The 20174-nt window shown below is 40.4% G+C and overlaps 2 protein-coding genes across 7 annotated transcripts; both read right to left on the bottom strand.

Moving 5' to 3' along the window:
- Nucleotides 1-1361: 1361 nt before the first annotated feature.
- LOC138109904 (toll-like receptor 1) lies at nt 1362-4898 on the bottom strand. Its single transcript, XM_069014280.1, has one exon. It carries the CDS (start codon nt 4846-4848, stop codon nt 2386-2388), a length of 2463 nt encoding a protein of 820 aa, XP_068870381.1. The 5' UTR covers nt 4849-4898; the 3' UTR covers nt 1362-2385.
- Nucleotides 4899-14446: 9548 nt separating this feature from the next.
- Nucleotides 14447-19174, bottom strand: LOC138109903 (toll-like receptor 1). Of its 6 annotated transcripts, none has more exons than XM_069014275.1 (2): nt 19105-19167; nt 14447-16534 (listed from the first exon to the last, which is right to left on the bottom strand). In XM_069014275.1, exon 2 carries the CDS (start codon nt 16458-16460, stop codon nt 14529-14531), a length of 1932 nt encoding a protein of 643 aa, XP_068870376.1. In that variant the 5' UTR covers nt 16461-16534; nt 19105-19167; the 3' UTR covers nt 14447-14528. The 6 variants fall into 6 exon arrangements, 5 of the variants coding, with proteins under 5 accessions (XP_068870376.1, XP_068870377.1, XP_068870375.1 ...); XM_069014276.1 differs by having other exon boundaries at nt 14447-16537; nt 19105-19125; XM_069014274.1 differs by lacking the exon at nt 19105-19167 and adding an exon at nt 18975-19085 and having other exon boundaries at nt 14447-16537.
- Between the last annotated feature and the right edge of the window lie 1000 nt (nt 19175-20174).

Raw genomic sequence — 20174 nt, 5'->3', positions numbered from 1 at the left:
AATTTTACTTCCTCTTTTCTTGTCTAGTAAACAGAACAGACTACGTGCCCTTTAACCCATTAGCACTAAGTGTGACTGCTAATCATGTCCTTAGACTGTAATGCTTGGGAGGGGGAGAAGTCTTTCAGGAAGAAGGGGCTCGTGTTCTTGGCAGCATTCTCCACTTTAAAGTGTCAAGAAGTCCTGGAGAGGTAAAATCATAAAATCATAGAATCATAAAATGGCTTGGGTTGGAAGGGACTTTTAAAGGTCATCTAGTCCAACTCCCTGGCAATGAGCAGGGACATCTTCAGCTAGATCATATCACTCAGAGCCCTACCCAACCTGACCTTGAATGTTTCCACAGATGGGACATCCACAACTTCTTTGGGCAATCTCTTCCAGTGTTTCACCACCCTCATTATAAAAAAATTATTGCTTATATCCAACCTAAATCAGCCCTCTTTTAGTTTATAACAATTACCCCTTTTCTTATTGCAACAGACCCTCTAAAAAGTCTGTCCTCATCTTTCCTACAAGTCCTATTTAAATACTGAAAGGCCTCAACAAGATCTCCACGGAACCTTCTCTTCTCCAGGCTGAACAACCCCAGCTCTCCAAGTCTGTCCTAATTGGAGAGGTGCTCCGGCCTTCTGATCATCTTTGTGTCCTCCTCTGGACTCGCTCCAACAGGTCCACATCCTTCTTATATTGGGCCCAGAGCTGGATGCAGCACTGCAGGTGGGGTCTCACCAGAGCAGAGCAGAGGGGCAGAATCCCCTCCCTGGCCCTGCTGCCCACGGTGCTCTGGATGCTGCCCAGGACACGTTTGGCTTTCTGGGCTGTGAGTGCCCATGGCTGGGTCATGTTCAGCCTCTCACCCACCGGCATCCCTAATGTCTCCTAAATCTTAATTTCTGGGTAAGGCTTTGACATGGTCCCCCACAACATCCTCCTCTCTAAACTGGAGAGATACAGATCTAATGAGTGTGGAAATAATTGAGTGATAATTAAGATTTAGTAGAGGTTTTTATCTCTTCTTTCCAAAGCTCAGGAGCCAGGCACCTGGCATCCTACTGCAATCCTATCCAGTTAATCTGAATTGGTAGGTGGGAGCCAGCAGTGTCTCAGCATCTTTGGACATCAGGAAGCTCTCCCACAGCTTCAATTTCACTGTTTCATCTAGCTACCACACCTGGTGTGTGCTCAGTGAGCCACCTCAGTGAGTGTTAAGGATCACATCCTCTCACCAGTTTGATCACCTCACAGCTGTCATCACAGGACTTTGCATTTCCATTAAGCCATAAGTATAATGACACAACTCCACATCACCATTGAAATGACACATGAAATTTAATAACACATAAAGAATGAGAGGTTTATTAGGCTTTCAAATCCAAGCACAGCAAATTACTAGATGTCTCCTATCAACAAACACCATTAGTTTAATCAGTAAGATTTTAGCAGAGAAGTTATTTCCCAGGGAAATAAAGGAAAACTCTTTTTTCCCCCTGTGTGATGATCCTCCCTTAATTAAATGAGCAAGGTAACAGGTTCAGTGGAAGCCTGGAGACAAAAGGGGGTTCACCTCCAAACATCAAGTTTCTAAGTATTAGGAAACAGGAAAAACATGCAAACCAGTATAGTTTGATAGGATAATAGCAGAAATGTTACAATACTACAAAAAAATTAGAAAGTACAGGTATTAACTGTGAATTTGAAGAAAATGAATAGCAAATTCTATGAAATTATGACTTGGCAGGTATCTCTAGGCAACTGGTCACGGTTAGTACAGCAAAGGAAGAAGAACATTAAACAAGGATTAATGGATTCAACTTTTCAGCACTTACCCAAAAAAATCGCTCTGTGATGAAGGGAAAGACTTCCAGGAAAGCAAAACAGGCTAGAGGGGTGTGGATAATCTACCCTTGACATCTGCTCTACCAATGTACTGGATGGGATTCAAACAAGAGCTTTCTTCTTTGTATTATTTAATTAAATCCAAGAAAGTTGATCCCTGCAATATTAACCCCACAACATCCATGTCAGATAAAAGACTAAATGTGTACCTTGGCAGCCTGATGACACCCAACCAACCACTATGCTTGTTACTTTCAAATATAGCTTCCAATGGGAAAAGTCCAAAATAAATGCAACCTAAAAATAAGGTCAATCACTACAAAAATTTCTCTCCCTCTTTGTTGATGATGGGCAACTACAGATGACTTCTGACTATTTGGATGACTCAAATAAGCAGTAGCAATATCTGTATGTATCACAATTACATTTTGCAACAAACTAGGAATATTGTAAGAAAAAAGAAAAAAATATTAGCAGAGTTTAATACAAAACTGTCAAGTTAGTTATTCCTATACTCATATTACTAGTAGGTGTAACATCACTCTCCTACTCAATTGCTTCCCTAGGTACTGGCAGATTAACGCTAATAGCCGCCCTCAGGTTAGCCCAGAATAGGGCACGCTTGCTCCTCTCCTTCGGCCACTCCAGGTAGGTGCGCTTTGCCATGAGAGCTTTCAGCTTGTGATACCTGGCAGGGATAAGGTACGGAGGGATTGGCTCCAGTAAAATGAGGATTAAGCTGTTGGAATTCTCACTGAATAACTTGTGATGGGCAAAGTACAGCTCATAGTGACACCACTCACTCTGCACAAAGTTGGGAGACAACACAAAGATCGACTTGTAGCTCTTCTCAATGCAGTTAATGATGTTCTCCACAATGCTCTTGCCGGGGATAAAGTTTCTCTCGTGCTGGCACAGTTGTACGCAGCCCTCCCCCTTCTCCAGGTTCGGGATCAGCTCGTTCTTCACCCACAGCGAATCGCGCTCGCTGTAGGAAATGAACGCGTGAAACTGCAGAACGGTTCCCGGATCTCTGGTGGGGTTGTGCCAAGCTCTGCGCTTCGTCTGCGTCCACTGCCACGTCATCCGCACGTACCACGGCACATCCAGGTAGATGCACAGAAAGGCCACCGCAGCCACCAGCACCAGCGTCAGCAGCAGCGCTGTCACAAGCAGGAGCGTCGTGTTGCAAGCCAGCTGGCTCAGGTGGAAGTCCTTGAGCTCCGTTCCTCGCAAGCCTTCCGGGTACTCGCACACGTATGCCGCCGGCCAGCCAAACAGCTTCCCCCCTGACTGCCTCTCCAGGCGGATAAAGGCTTGCAGCTCACACGAACACTTGAATGGGTTGTGCCCGGCCTGCAGCTCCCTGACCCTTGGGCAGCTCCGGAAGAAGTCAGCAGATGGGGTGAGGATCGAATTCATCTCGACGTTCAGGAACTGCAGGGACGGAAAGCCACTGCACCCTGGCAGGTCAGCCAGCCTGTTCGATGCCAGGTTCAGCTCTTCCAAGGATTTCAGCTCCGCCACCCCCCTGGGGACACTGCTGATCTGATTGTTTTGTAGGCCGAGTTTTCTGACGTTGACTGGCAAGCACTCAAACACAGCATCCGCCAACTGATTGGAGGACAGGTCCAACTCTGTCAGGGACTCAGCCCACTGGCACTGCATGTCAGCACCACTGTGGCGCAGCAGGTTGTTGCTCATGTCCAGATATTTCAGTGATTTCATACGGCTGGTCATGAAACTTACCTTGGGAAGGCTCTCAAATTTGTTCTTCTGCAAAATAAGTGATTTCAGATCCACGAGAGTGCCACAATTCTGGAACAACTCATCTGTCAGGGCATTGTGAGAAAAATTTAAATACTCAAATGAGCTTGTTCTATTGGGGCAAAGCATGTGTGGCATATATGCATCATATATTGTCAAACTGGCAATATTCATCTCTGAAAACTGTCTGTATAGAATCTCCTGGTTGAAATAATAAACCTTATTACGAACATGCTCCAAAGTTAATGCTTTCATGGAGCCATCCAAAGAGATTAATTGTTCCACAGAGCTTAATACGGGTAGAAATGCATATTCAATCAACTCCTCCAATGGTCCCCGAAAAGTCAAATTTCTCACAGTCAAATGTTCCACAGGTGAATACCAAATAAGCATGAAAATTTGCAGGATGATAGCCCATTGTAAGTCCACAGCATCAAGCATGAGAGCTGTTGTCTTGATTTTCTTCAGAAGCATTAAAGGAGGAGAGGGGAAATCTTTGTAGCTCAAGGTATATCTTACGTTAACTATTTTTAAGTTTTCTGAAGTGCTCATTCCATCGTACAAGAGGGGAAAACTGAAGTTTTGGTTTGCTGCAAAAGCAATGTGGAGGTTCCTTGTATTCAAGACTGTCAGACTCTGAGGCTCGTAGAGAGAAAAGTTTCCCAAGGTCAGGAAGACAGTGTGCAGCTGCAAATGTTTGATATACCTGAAGTCTGACCTTCGTATCATCGTAGCACTTAATCCAAGGTACTCCAAATGAAACATGTTCCCAAATTCCTGACAGATGGGCAGGGCAGTGAACTTATTGAAAGAAAGATCTAAATGTCTAAGATATGCAAGAGTTAGACAGCAAACTTTCAAAATGTTATTATGAGATAAATCTAAGTATTCTAAATTTTCATTAAAAATAAAGACACTAAAGTCAAGCACCGTAATTAGATTATGAGAAAGATTTAGTACTTGAAGGTCAGAAAGATAGATAAATTCTGAGATACTAAGTCCAGAGATCCTATTATGTGATAAATCTAATACTTCAGTACGAACTGGAATGATTTTTGGAATGTTAGTTAGCAAACTGCTTGAATAATTTGCAATAAATTCATCTTCTACAGTTGGCTGGATATTATTCCATAGTGTGAATGTAAAGACACAAGTAAAGACATAGATATTTGTGAGGGATTTCATGCTATCCAGCTTTCCAGCTTTATCTTGTTTTTTTACAGAAACACAGAAGCATATCATTGTTTTCTGTTCAATATGTCTCACTGGTGAGTCCAGCCCTACAAAAAGAAAACACATGGAATTTGATGAAGCTGTTGAATGGTTGAAGTTGCTTTTTTATTGTGAAAATAAAATTCAATATAAAATCTATGTAATAAAATATTATTTTTACATATTCTCATTTTAAGTTCTTATCAATTGTCTTCCCTCCCATTCTTTAATTCTAATTATTGGGTCGGTCAAATATAAATTAATTCCCTTATAATGGGTGGGATGCCACAGTATGTTAAAAACTCAAAGATGTTAAGAAATACAAATTTCTCAACAATTATGAAAAAATATGAAACTGGTACAAACTGTCATCAATGAATTTACAAATAAAGGAGAACAAAACAACCCCTCTATCTGCCCTTTCTGTACATCCCAAGTTCCCACACATCTGGGGACAAAACTCCAATAAAACCACCCTCACAGAAACTGGTGCAAAAACAACCTCGTCACTCAAATGATATTCTTCATCACACCCCAAAGACCCTGGACACTGCCATGCACCCTCTCAGGGTCAGATTATCCAATTTGTCCTAGCACAAAGACATAAGGGCCCATTTTTCTAGTAAACCAAGGATTCTGAAGAGGAATTATACTGTCCATTGTACTGTGTTTGCACAGTGAGGTTTTGGTAGTGGGGGGACTACAGGTGTGGTTTCTGTGAGAAGCTGCCAGAAGCTTCCTCTGTGTTTCATAGAGCCAGTAGCATCTGGATTCAAGGCCAAGCTCATCCACAACACTAGTAGTGCCTCTGGGATAACACAGTGAAGAAGGGAGAAAAAAACCTTGGGGAACAGCAACTGCAGCTGGGAGAGAGGAATGAGAATATATGGGAGAAACAGCTCTGCAGACACCAAGGCCAGTGCAGAAGGAGGGGGAGGAGGTGTTCTGGGTGCCGGAGCAGAGATTCCTCTGCAGCCCTTGGTAAGGCGGCTGTGCCCTTGCAGCCCATGGAGGTCCACAATGGAGCAGAGATCCACCTGCAGCCCATGCAAGACCCCATGCTGGAGCATGTAGGCACCTGAAGGAGACTGTGACTTCATGGGAAGCCTGTGTTGGAGCAGGCTCCTGGCAGGACCTGTAGACCCATGGAGAAAGAAGCCCATTCTGGAGCAGGTTTGCTGATAGGACCATGACCTCATGGAGGACCCATGCTGGAGCAGCCTGTGCCTGAAGGACTGTGCCTTATGGAAGGGAAACATGCTGAAGAGTTCTTGAACAACTCTAATGGGAAGGACTCACTGGAGAACTTTGTGGAGAACTATCTCCAGTGGAAAGGACCTCAGGATGGAGCAGGGGAAGAGAGTGAAGAGGAAGAAGCGCGAAATAACAAGTGATGAATTGACCACAGCCCCCATTCCCTAATCCCCTGTGCCATTGGGAGAGGAGGTAGAGCATTCAGAAGTGAAGCTGAGCACAGTCATGAATATTGTAATGCCAGTCTGACCAAAAGTACACCAATGGTAAAATGACACCATGACTGGACTATGTATGAAGCAGTGATACCCAAAATCTGAAAGAAAACAATAGACACTACCAAAGACTCCAGAATTTCCTAGGTGTCCTAGGAATTTTCCTATGGTTGGAACTTGACGAAGAACCTCTCTAGAAACAGCGAGGGACAATTATTCTAGTTCTAAGTATCAAAAAACCCAGGGAAGAAAAGATTCTGTGGATATGGTCCACAGTATCTGGTCATCCTATCAACAGCCTACATGGATTTGGAGAGGCATCAGTCCTATTCTGGAAAACCATGACCTGGGCATTACTCTCCTGTTGTCAAGAATTAAACAAAACACACAGACAACATGAAGCATAAACACCTCATAAACAGTTTCAGAAGACAAACATCCCCAGTTTTATTTTCTGCTCTGATTTTTTCTGTTAAAAAAAAAAACAAACAACCACCCAAACTTTTAAAAAGTTTTAAAATTCTGTCCCTGTGTAATCTTTTGTTAAATAGAAACCAGAAACCTATTTTTTCAGTTCTAGGTTATAATGTGTGTTAGTCCCTCATAATTTAACTGATATCAAAACTCAACCCTTCCCCTCCAAGTCTCCTATCAGGCATAACCAAGTTTCCTCTTAATTAAGTAAAGCAAAAATATATGCAACTAACATCACCGAAAGCAATAAAAGAATAAATCACTAAAGTATAAATTTCTACCTCAATTGAATCCAATAGAGAGGTCAAATTATTCCTTCAGAAGGTTATATTAGGGTATCTGAGGACCCAAAAGAAATGAAGCTGGGATGGTTGGTCAAAGTAGAGAGTCAACTGCAAGACAAAACAAGACAAGGAAATACGACCCAGTTCCTTCAAAGTGCAGTTGACTCTGTTCTTCAGAGTCCAGGCTGATAAACAATCTAACTCTTGAATCAAATAAACTTTGACCTAGAACTATCTGGAGGAACTTCCTCCTGGGCAAAAGGGATGTCAGGAATAAAGCAAGAACTGTTCTGAAGGGAGAAAAAACTAGAAATATATTCTCTGTCCATAGTGCAGCACCAGATGAGTTTTAGTTTACTGTACATGCTGTGCTAGGAAGTGCAACAATTGATGAGCCACACTGTATAGCCCTGAAGAGTGCCACAAAGAGTAAAGCAAATACATCTAACAAAGCAATATTAAGGATCAAGGGTTGTGCCTCCAATGCTGTTTTAGAATCTTATTAAATTACAGCTGGATGAGAACTAAAACTGCCATACCAAATGATTTTTCTCCCTTTCCTCTTTGCTGAAATTCAAATGAGCATTTTCACTGAAACTTCAAAATGCAAGAGTATCTTCCAGAAGCAAAGAAACACCAGCACCTGAGATTTGATGAAGTCGAAGATATATATATATATATATAACAAAGAGAAAAAAATTGTAAATAATGAAGCAAATATAACCCACCTTTTGTGCGTGGAATTCATCTTCAAGTTGAAGAACCAGCAAAAGTCCTCCACATAGATGGTTAGCATCCTCAAAACAGAATTTCAAACACATGTAACCTTCCAGGTGGGAAATCTCACGAGATGCTAATTCCTCAATAATTACCTACCTCAGGAAGTAAAAAAAAACAAACAGGGCTTTTTAAAACAGGCTATATAATTCTAAGAACTAATGAAATTTCCTTACCATATGGGTGTTAAGAGCACAATGAAAGGAAACTTCTAACAGTTCAGGCTAAAAATACATTTACTTCTGTAGTATTTACATAACTGCCCAGTTTAGGAGGAAATAAACCTACCTGCGGTATAGAATATTTCCCTTGGAAAGACTGTTTAAATAATTATGCATTGCTGATTTCAAGTCTGCTTTTGATGTTACACAGATGTTCTAGAAATCTGTCAACTGCATCTCCTCTTTGCACACACAGAAAAGAGGAAGCAGAACACTCACTGCCAACTTCTGTTCATAGCAAGATCTCTTGCAGAGCTCTACCATGCCAAAATTTTTTGCTTATCAAGGAGAGTAATTAACGTAGCACCCTGACAGATGACAAATTTTATACCTCAAAAGCTAACAGGCGCAAACTGGCACAGTTAAAAACCTTTACAGGTCAATCATCTTTACACTAGAATGGTTATCAAGGATATCTCACGTTGTGTCTTCCTCCAAAAAATTTTATAAAAAATTAACAGAGAATATTCCCTATGACAAGACAGCCGTAATGAAGCCACAAAGAATATGACAATATAGGGCAATCTGGGGCTGAAGGAATCCAATAAAGCAGCCATTCACTTAGCATTGTGAACAGGGACATGAGCCTGGGAGAAAATCAACAGCGCAGACAGTGGTGTGTTGTAAAGGCAGATGTAAATAACTGTCCCTTTTGGGCTGGGATAGAGTTAATTTTCTTCCTAGTAGCTGGTACAAGGCTGTGTTTTGCATTCAGGATGAGGACAATGTTGATAACATGCTGATGTTTTAGTTGTTCCTGGGTAGTGCTTAGTCAAGGACTTCCCAGTTTCCTGTGCTCTGCCAGCAAGGAGGTGCACAAGAAGCCAGGAGGGTGCATGGCCAGGACAGCTGACCTGAACTGGCCAAAGGGATATTCCATACCACAGAACGTCATGGTCAGTATAGAAACTGGGGGAGGGTGAGCGCTGATCCATGCTTAGTGATGGGCTGGGCATCAGCCAGCAGGGGATGAGCAACCGTACTGTTCATCACTTGTTTCTCTTGCATTTTATTCCTTTTTCTCTCATTTTCATCATCATCATCATCACTATTATTATTATTACTATTATTATTATATTTTACTTTGTTTCAGTTCTTTAACAGCACTTATCTCAACCTACAAGTTTTACTTTTTTTCTGACTCTTCTCCCCAGTGGGGGTGGGGGATGGCAAGGAAGTGAGCAAGCAGCTCTGTGGTACTCCGATGTGGGCTGGGGTTAAACCATGACAATAACCAAAATCAACACTTCACTCCTATAAGCCTCCAGACTAATACAACAGCTAAAGATTCAGGTAAAGAAGCTGAAAAGCATGAAACTTTATTCTAGATAGCAGTGCTAGCTACATTTCAAACTAGCATTAGATTCCCTTGAAATTCTTGTTTTGCAGTTACATTTCCAATTTTGTTAAAAAGTTTAACCCTTTGCTTTGCTGAAAGAAAATCAGCATTTTTCATTTTAAGATTGATAACTGAACTGAATTGAAACTATTCTGCTTTCCTTAGTGCAGGGAACTGACTAATATGCTACAGAAAATTCTGGGACATCTGTGACCCAAGACAAGACCAAGCATCATGAATGTTTCTCAATAAGCAGCAAGAGTGTTTGCCAGCTGATACTGTCTAGACTTCAAGTTAAAAGAGATGCTCCTATTGCTAGGCACTAATCCATGATACTGAATAGAGTTAGGCACTTGTTGACAAAACAATGATATCACAATTAGACAAAATAGTGGCAGCTTTACTTCCAATATAATTCACAAAAAAACCTTTGCTGCATGGATAAAATCAAATACATCATCAGCTTTCATCAGAACTGACTCTAGTGCACACACAGCTATTAAAAGCACTTTTTAGTTGTAGTACATTTAATTTTCTTACCACCCTTCTTTATGAAACTTTAAAATACATTCAAATAAACAGTTTGCCATAAAGAAAAATTTGCAATTAGTTAAAATAAAACTCATACTCCTGAATACCTCTGTTAAACCATTAGGAACCTTTCATAATCTATTTTTACTCACCAACTCAACAAAGTTTTGTTTGGGGCTGGTTTCAGTCATTTTTTATGATAGGTAAAAACTAAAAGCAATGTATTTCTGTTCAGGCATCTTGAGCTGTACCAGCTACATACCATCTTTTCCATAGTCAGCTCACATACATTCGTGCAGATACCTTGTTCCATTTCTGAATTTTATACTGCTGGGGTTTTTTGCAGCTTTTTCTACCACTGTTCACAAAAAGACATTTCACACTTCTGCCTGTATGTCATCATTACTTACTCAGAGAGGAACCACAGCTACACTTGGCCGGGTATCAAAAGCTATTCAGGACCAGCACCGTGCCAAAAGAGTGAAGAATCTCTCTGACAAGAACCGCAGAAGTGAACTTACATGTACAATTATTAAAGGTTTGCAAAGCTGGTGTTTGGTCACATCAAGGACTTCATGTTTAACTGCAATTCTCGTTGTCACCTGTGTGTCAAGTAGGTGAAACAAAGTCTAAATGCCACCACAAGTCAAAGTGAGCAGAGACTGTATCACACTTGTGCTCAAGTCTATTTTGCTTCAGTATAAACAGACACAAAGATCAAAACTATGGAAATCAAACTGGTAACCCAGAGCCACCTTGCAGAACACACAACTCTCTCACTTATTGGTTATAAATACTGCTTTCTCTTGACAAAACAGTGACTACAAATGAGCATTATAGTCAATCTTAGCAAATACTTCCAAAAGAAAAAACAGACTAACCAAAACCCTGAATAAAAACATGAATTTCACAGAGGTTTTAAACCTTCCCCTCAGCAGAATCTCCCACAGAGTCCCATTATTTTCTCCTGAGTGCCTTTCCTTCCTCTAACCCTCTGCAGCTGAACTTCAGTGAAGATGCTTTGTAACATTTCTAAAGCTAAAGAAGAGCTGAGCTCTCAGCAGGGCAACCCACATTGTGTCAAGTCTCCCAGTCTGCCATAGTTCAGTTTCTTTTATACTATATGTTACTTAAATATATAAAAAAACTTTTACACTTTTATACTTCCATTTCATTCTGCACATATTTTAGGTTTTGGAGGGTGTTTAACTCCCATGTTATCAGTTTTGTATGTTGATATTTTTGTGCATGTAAAAATAGCATTCCTGCTAGTCACCAAGATGACTAATCAAATGCCAGGAATCTGCACTGATACAGTATCTGACATCAGAAAACATTTACACACTCCCTTTCCCTGATAACTGGAGTGCTGGAGCAGTTACAGATTTTAGTGCAGTACCAGTTGCAGGCACACATCCCCAGGCTGCACAGAAAAGTGTAGTCCCTTTCCAAAATGCACAGATAAAGTGGCTGATGTGCTGTGAGACTACACGTGGCCCCAAGAACAGGAAAAATTTCTTCATGGATTAAAGCTGGTTTTATAGTAAGGGTTGAGATTATGACAGAGGCTGAAATAATTGTTTGAAATATTCTAATAACACTTGAGAAACTCATTCTTTCTTGTGGAATCAGAAAAACTAGCTCTAATAATTCGTTGCACATTTAGCTGTTTTATCAATTATTTGGCACACATCATGGAAAAAAAGATAATAGTATGTGGGCTTCTGGTTCCAAAGTACAAGTTTAAATTGATGCCCATGCTCATCAAAAGCCACCCTTTCCAATTTATTCACTCAAGGATTTTGGAATCCAGAAACTGGTGATACTAGAGAACTGTAATTATATACTATTGCTTATCATAACATCAGCTACATTCCCTGAGGTCACATAGTTCCAAGTTCTTTCCAAAGTGGCAAGGAAACCTTGCTTGCCTTGCTAAAACCTTCTACTCCTTGATTTCTGGTGATGGCTATGGCTCCCACATGAGTAACAGGAAGGATTCTTGGTGTACTCTCTGACTTTCAGAGGGTTTCTCTGTCCTCCAGCCAACAGAAGCCAGATGAGTTCTTAAGGTTACACAAAAGGGGTTATTAACTGTATTACAGAGGTTCCAAGGGCTACTGGCTCAGTTTTTTCCTTCCCCCTCTCAGGCTCAGTTTAAAGGCATAGAAAGGCACAGGAATTAATTTCTGGGCATAGGCAGCGATATGGGATACACATCATAAGATCATCCCAAAACACTGGCCTAAAACTCTGAGGCTTTAGAAGAAAATTTTCAAGCAAGGCCCCACATAATCCATTTGTCCCTGGTTGTGAGAAAGGAATAGGCAAACCAAGCTAAGTCTGATCATCTTCAGTTTTCTGAGGGTTAAATGAGTCACACACTGAAGCAGTAGTTGGAGGGGAAGGAGGAAGCAGAGAAAACATTAGTTTCCACAGTCCTGAATGAAATGTCTGCAATTTGGTAATAGGTATGTTGTATTAATTTTGAGGCTGAGTGGGGTGAGAGAGCTAAAGGTGTTAAATTTGACCTTTCCTCTACAGGTCATAAACAATCATTCACAGTTTAAGGCTTCAGGTCAAGAAATCTCAGCCTACTAAGACCTCAGGCAGAAAGAAGCATCAAAATTAAAACCTTTTGCTAATGATGGAAGATAAAAATAAGACAAAATGTAAACATTCTGTACTACATGAGGATTTCATCTTAATATGCCTTCTCTCATATTCATGTTGAAACACATTTTTGAAGGGAAACTTCCTGCTTGATGGTCATTTAGGTCTGGTATTTCAAACAATCTTCCCTTGTTGGGGCAAAGAGGAAGTTTGCTGTCATCATCTTTAGCAGTTGTTAATGTTTATCTGAGCTTAGCGATACTTTCTTGAAGCCAAAACAATATAAGTACAGACAGAGGAGCCTGCTATATTTCTATAAAGGAAAGCAAATATTGTAAATGTAGTTTGTTTTTCTAACTCAGCGAGTAAGTCTTACCTGCTGTCCCAAGACCTGGAAAATTTTTTCAGGCTCTGACTCATTATTGACTTTCTGATCACAACATAGCTGTGCTACGAGATACTGTTTCAGCTGAAAAGGACAGATTCTTTTAATAATAAGCATAAAGTAAGATGTATGGATGAGAAGAAAAAAGCAGAAAGCTGGGGGGGGAACCATGATTTAGACATGTCAGGAGTTTCTCAAAACATAGACAATATGACGAAGGCAGTTCTGTTACTGCAGATGCCCTCCCACTCCCTCTTGTCAAGGTATTTCTGAGGATCAAAATGGTACCAGGGCTCTATGGGTATTAGAGCTCTGTCAGTTCACTGCTTCTCCCTTCCTGCAATGACAAGCTATGAGCCCCAAAAAGTGAAGTAGCTCACCTTTTTTTTTTTTTTTTTTTAAGGAAAAAACCCAAAACCTTTCTTCCTTGCTCAGTCCTTGTTTTTGGCAAGTTCACAAAGTTCTGTATCTGGGTCCTATCCTTTAAATCTTAACTGACTCTGAGCAAAGACTATTTGCAAACCATTTTGAGCTCTGGACTTCAGGCATCTTCCCAGGATCCTTAATTTTCTTCCATGTGAACCAATTTTAGCAAAAGATCTCCTTTAACAAAGCTGTCTACATTTTGTGATTAAAGCAGGTCTGCAAACTATCCATCAGCTCAAGCATTCTTCCATGTGACTATACCAACTGTTCCAGATTTTGTTCTGCTGAGAAAAACTCACTACAGTATTTCAAGTCATATTTCAAAATCCATATTCAAATTAATTTACAATTTGCTATCTCAAGATATTTGCAATAAGGTGAACTGAATTTTGACTACAGTTAGGAGGTGTGCCAATTTGGCCAAATTTAGAAATATATCCTCTGAGAGAGGGCAGGTTACAAACCCTTCCCCCCCCACCAGGTTCGGGAAAAAAAACTTTTTCCTCGAAGGAAAGTGAAAGAGATAAAAACTATTTATTTAAGAAACACACAGGAAAAGGATACTCATGCTAAATAATACAATCTCTCGCTGTAGAGAAAAAACCTGGGAAAATGTTAGAGTCCTCCCTTTGGTCCTCCTCCTTCGAGCTGGGACAGGGGGTGGGCCCCCTCCTCCAGGGGCCAGGGCCCCTGGTGGAGAACAGTCCCGACGTGTGTTCTGATGTTGAAAACATTCTAGCAGAGAAAGGGAAAAATCCAAAATTCCAGGAAAAAAACAAAGTTCAGCTTTCTGGAGGGGTAAAGAACCTGAAAGATGGCTGAACAAGCAAGCAGGGTGCATCTCTGCTCCTCTCCCCCAGCAGCAGAATGCAGAAGCCAAAAAAAAAATGCAGAGAACGAGAGTGTGTTATCTCTGTCTGTGTCCTTGAGGTTTCTTTTTCTCTCTCTGCTCAGGCTCAGTTTAAAAGCATAGAAAGGTGTATATATACTAATTTCTGGGCATAGTGCAGCAATAGGGAATACAACTTCAAGTCACCCCAAGACAGGAGGCAACACAGACAACTAGTTAGAAACAAGAATGTGTAACAAAAAGTTAACTACATTGGCAGTGAATGGAAATCATATTTATTGCATCATTAAGAAAAAACAAACGAAACTCCATTGGAAAGATTCTTAATCTGTTTCCCCACACTAGTTTTCATCAGCAGTTGGCAGATTAACGCTAATAGCTGCCCTCAGGTTAGCCCAGAATAGGGCACGCTTGCTCCTCTCCTTTGGCCACTCCAGGTAGGTGCGCTTTGCCATGAGAGCTTTCAGCTTGTGATACCTGGCAGGGATAAGGTACGGAGGGATTGGCTCCAGTAAAATGAGGATTAAGCTGTTGGAATTCTCACTGAATAACTTGTGATGGGCAAAGTACAGCTCATAGTGACACCACTCACTCTGCACAAAGTTGGGAGACAACACAAAGATCGACTTGTAGCTCTTCTCAATGCAGTTAATGATGTTCTCCACAATGCTCTTGCCGGGGATAAAGTTTCTCTCGTGCTGGCACAGTTGTACGCAGCCCTCCCCCTTCTCCAGGTTCGGGATCAGCTCGTTCTTCACCCACAGCGAATCGCGCTCGCTGTAGGAAATGAACGCGTGAAACTGCAGAACGGTTCCCGGATCTCTGGTGGGGTTGTGCCAAGCTCTGCGCTTCGTCTGCGTCCACTGCCACGTCATCCGCACGTACCACGGCACATCCAGGTAGATGCACAGAAAGGCCACCGCAGCCACCAGCACCAGCGTCAGCAGCAGCGCTGTCACAAGCAGGAGCGTCGTGTTGCAAGCCAGCTGGCTCAGGTGGAAGTCCTTGAGCTCCGTTCCTCGCAAGCCTTCCGGGTACTCGCACACGTATGCCGCCGGCCAGCCAAACAGCTTCCCCCCTGACTGCCTCTCCAGGCGGATAAAGGCTTGCAGCTCACACGAACACTTGAATGGGTTGTGCCCGGCCTGCAGCTCCCTGACCCTTGGGCAGCTCCGGAAGAAGTCAGCAGATGGGGTGAGGATCGAATTCATCTCGACGTTCAGGAACTGCAGGGACGGAAAGCCACTGCACCCTGGCAGGTCAGCCAGCCTGTTCGATGCCAGGTTCAGCTCTTCCAAGGATTTCAGCTCCGCCACCCCCCTGGGGACACTGCTGATCTGATTGTTTTGTAGGCCGAGTTTTCTGACGTTGACTGGCAAGCACTCAAACACAGCATCCGCCAACTGATTGGAGGACAGGTCCAACTCTGTCAGGGACTCAGCCCACTGGCACTGCATGTCAGCACCACTGTGGCGCAGCAGGTTGTTGCTCATGTCCAGATATTTCAGTGATTTCATACGGCTGGTCATGAAACTTACCTTGGGAAGGCTCTCAAATTTGTTCTTCTGCAAGATTAATGTCTCCAGGTGAAGCAGGTTGTCACAGTTTTGAAAAAGTAAATCTGTTAAATCATTCTTTAAAAAATTTAGGTATCTAAAGTGACTCTCAGATGAAGGACAAAGCATATGAATCATATCTGAATCAATTATTGACATGTCTGCAATATTCATATCTGCAAATATTCTGTATAGGTCATCCTGTATGAAGTATAAGTCTGTGATTAGAATTTTCTTCGCTGTCAGTGCTTTCATAGAGGTACCTGAATAGTCAAAGTCATAACTTACAATTTGTGACAGTTGTGTTACACTGTTAATATTGAAGTATTCTATGGATGAGTGCCATACAGTCTGAAAAATTTTCATAAGAGAATCCCATTCCACTGACACATTTGTCAGTGTCAGATTTTTTAACCTGGATCCTTGTCTGAAATTAGATAATAAAGTTACCAATTTGTTTACACTGTCCTGTGGGATTTCTGACAATGACAGGCTTTCTGTAGTATTTTGTATCACAACCCAATCAGAATTAGCTTTGGACCAAGGACTATTTGTATACAGGCGTGCCAGGCTCTTGACTTCTTGGTCAGAACCATCTTCTGGAAAATTGTTAGAAGCAGATGTGAAGAGTTCCTCTTCCACATACAGGCTGACATGGTTCCAAAAAGTTAATGCAAACAGACACTTGTAAAAAAAAAAGTTTCTGAGAAAGCTCATATTTTGTGTCACACTGCTTTCTGTTCCTTGAAGATGCTCAATACTTTTCTTAACAGTCCATCTTTGTTCTAATCCTGCTGGAAAACAAAGAAACACAAGCAAAATGCATATTGTATCATTAAGGAGCTGTGCAGGAACCATCAGAGAGAGAGATTTTTTTAAGGTTCCAATGTCTCATTTCTCCTTTTGATTCAAAAAGCAATGAAGGTACCTACAATCATTCAGAAGAGACATTCTTTATTAACAGAACACCGCTGAAATTTTTATTTGGTAAATATGGTGTATTTAACACATAATGAGTCAGTTTTTTACAAAACATCTGATTTCATAGGTGTCTAAAATTTGCTGCTTACAGAATTACTGCTGTGATTCAGTGTATTATGAAGGCTTCCTAAACTGTGTTAAACACTTTGATTAGAAAATACAATAATTGCGGTCAGCACAGTCATCCTCTCCTCAGATTCTCTCTTAAGGGATGTGAACTGGACTCAGAGACTTTATTTTAAAATGGACTTTTGACTGTAACACTTGGTCTGAAACACAGGATGGAGGTTGAAGAGCCTGAATCAAAAGCTGAATGTCTTTAAGCAGCTGAGATTGGATCATCAGTGCTTCTTTTAACTGGGGAAACTGGGGTAAGGATAGAACAATCTCTATTTATGCCTTGGGGAAGTCCACAGAAGAGTTTACTTCTAGTCTGAGCTTGAGCATTTCCTGAATTTAAGACTCTGAAAGTGGGGTGGTCACATGTCTGGTTTGTCAGGCGTGCACAGAGAACACCAGACACACACTGGGAATATGTGCAGGCTACACAAAAATATATCAGTTGTAGAACGTCTTTACACAAAATCCAGCCCTGATCTAAGTACATTGGCTTCAAACATCTCTGTTGTGAGTTTTATTTAAACAGTTTAGAGGAAAAAAAATCATAACTGTGTCTTTGCTTTGGTTTTCCTTATTAGAGGTCACTTTTTCTTTCTGAATGTAGGAGTTTAGGGTAGCCAGCCTCCCTTTGTTTAAGTCAGCCATCGCGAACACTGTCTTAAATCTCCTTTTAGGTATTGCATAAATCCATTGGATGGCCCCTCTTAAACAGGAACTGGTAATAACTTGGTTAACACTTTTACATGTGTAAATCTTACTTAAAGTTGTTTTCCAGATTTCTAGTATCTTTTTATTTCCTCTTCTTTCCCCTTCCCTCCCATTAATTTTAAATCATAGTGTTGCTTGAAGCTTCCCATAGTACTTACCAATGATTGTACTGGCCTTCAAGTTTCCTTTGCTATTGAAGTGGCTAAACTGTGAGTTTATATTTCTAATGACTCCACAATGAGACAGTAGCTATCACCTGTGAGACTGATTTACAGCTTCAAGGACTACATTCTCTGCACCATCAACCATTCCACAAGCTTTCTCAGAATTACTGGGTGCAAAATACACATTCCACTTGATCTAATAATACCAAAAAAAAAAAAAAAAAGAAAAAGAAAACGAAAAAGAAAAAGAAAAGTCCACTGAGTACTTTTGTAAAGAATGCATGAAACTAAGGTTGGCAATCAACTAGAAATAGTGGGGTAATATGGCAAAACTTTTCCAGCCTTTTTCCAAATTTTCATTTGGAAAAATTATATGCATCACTGCCCTCAAAAGGCATTTGGGCATCCTCAGTCCTGTTCTTCTGATTGTTTGGGCAACTCTACTAATGTGTTTACAATTAAACAAAATATGTAGCTTCAAGAGGAATCTGAAAAAAATCTACCTTTAAATCATTATTCCTTCATGGGATAAAATTTCAGCAGTATCCATGGACTGGATGCAAAAAGGGTATGATTCTTCTCCATGTGTTTTGTTTTCTTTCCCATTCATATATCCTAGCATTCAGTCAAATTATTTATGAGTGCCTTCAAACTTTCTTTAGAATATCCAATGAAGCAATACAAGTAAAAACTTTTATAACACATAACCTGTGATTTGGGGGCTAATACTGTAGAAGTTATCCTTTATAGTCATATCGCTTTTAATTCAGAAGTATCCTCATGTCTTCAAACTTGATAAAAAAAGCTTAATCAAGAAAAGCAATTCTTGAGGAGGGTAGGCAAGCCAAGAGCATAGCTAGAAAGTGTCCTGTTGTTTAAAGAGTGAGGGGAGAGACAAAAATTGAGGTTTTAAGAGTTTTTCCAATATAAAATTGGTATTATCTGACGAAACTTCCACACAAGAAATACACAGAATATATTTAACTAAGACAATTCAGTATTAAGGCATGCACTTCACAAGTTACCAGAATAGCAAAAAAACCTAGTGTTACAAACATGCCTTTCATAAGGATGAAACATATGATTACGTTAGACCCATTCATGAACTGTAAACAACTATTGCCATCACTCTGCCCCCCTTAACTATAGGTGTAAGGCTAATAAAAAGAGACTGCTATTTTGACAGTTTCTTTGGATAAATGTTCTGAACACAAGCAAGTTACAACAGAACAACAACACAAGCAACATCATTGCTTACCCATACACTTGAAAGAACATCATACCCCTGCTATGGAAAACAAAGCTCATTTTCAAATAAGATGCAGAATATAAGACAATTCTAGCTAACTAGCAACAGCATAAAGTCAAGAAAATGAAAACTTTCTCACCAGAAATCCCTGCTCTCCAAAAAAGCAGAAAATGTTCTCAGGAGAACATAAAAAGAAAACTTCCCGTAACTCTATCCTGTTGAGTAACACCACTTAGGAACGCCCAAATTTTTATATAAATGTTTGTGCCATCTACTGACAGCTTGTGAAATGGCATTTGCTTTTCTCCAAATGTATTTTCCACATACAACATTACTGTAATAGCCCCACTACTCTATTATTATTGAACTTTGTGTTTTTATGCTTTGAAATACAAAAGAAAAATTAATCCTTTCACTGACTTTCTATCTTCCTTAAATTAACATGAAAATAAGTACTTCTTTTGAACAAGAAATTCAAACACCTTCCTATCCGAACTTAATAATGATCTAAGTCTATATGAATTATTGTAATTTTTTGTCCATTTTGCTATATCAATTTAGCTGTCAGGCTCTTATCAAGGCTGGTTTATAAAAGTACTACTTGTTTTAGTTTAATGTCCCTTTAATGGGAATGGAAAAATAATCTCTCTCCTGCTCCAGCAGTGTTGTGATTGGGTTAAACAGTGAACATGGAAACACTGAATGGGGTTTGGTTTGGTGTTTTTTTAATTAAAACAGAGCAGTGACTTTGGTACTGAATGCCCAAACACAGGGTTATTGTCCTGGCAAAGACATAAACCAGTCTCTCTTTATTTCTGTATAATGTTGGTCAGAAATTCCACCATAGCTGAGATCTAAATACAGAACTGCCACACTACAACCTACCTTTCTGGGTTAGCATACCATAACACATCCATGATGTAATATTTCAATGATTCAGGAAGCAGAGGAAATAATCTAAAAAAATTACTTTTTTGCTTTAAGGCTTATTCTGTAGATTATATTTAATTTCTCATGAAATGAAATGCCACTGGCATTGTTTGTATGCCTACATACTATAAAGACAGATGAACCATATGTTAAACAGCAAAATAAGCATGTTACCATTAATTGCATGCCATTAGCCCTTCAGATTTACTGCTCAGATTTACCAGTGGAATCACTGGAAGTAGATTAATACAATCCGTGGATGTCATGCATACTTCCATG

The sequence above is a fragment of the Aphelocoma coerulescens genome, chromosome 4 (assembly GCF_041296385.1).
Source record: "Aphelocoma coerulescens isolate FSJ_1873_10779 chromosome 4, UR_Acoe_1.0, whole genome shotgun sequence".
Classification (NCBI taxonomy): domain Eukaryota; kingdom Metazoa; phylum Chordata; class Aves; order Passeriformes; family Corvidae; genus Aphelocoma; species Aphelocoma coerulescens.
Note: the sequence above shows the minus strand (reverse complement) of the source record. Positions and strands in the feature narration are given on the sequence as shown.

Bases quoted from the DNA above. Each gene is read 5' to 3' on its own strand.
- LOC138109904 (XM_069014280.1), bottom strand. From the start codon at position 4,848: ATGATATGCTTCTGTGTTTCTGTAAAAAAACAAGATAAAGCTGGAAAG.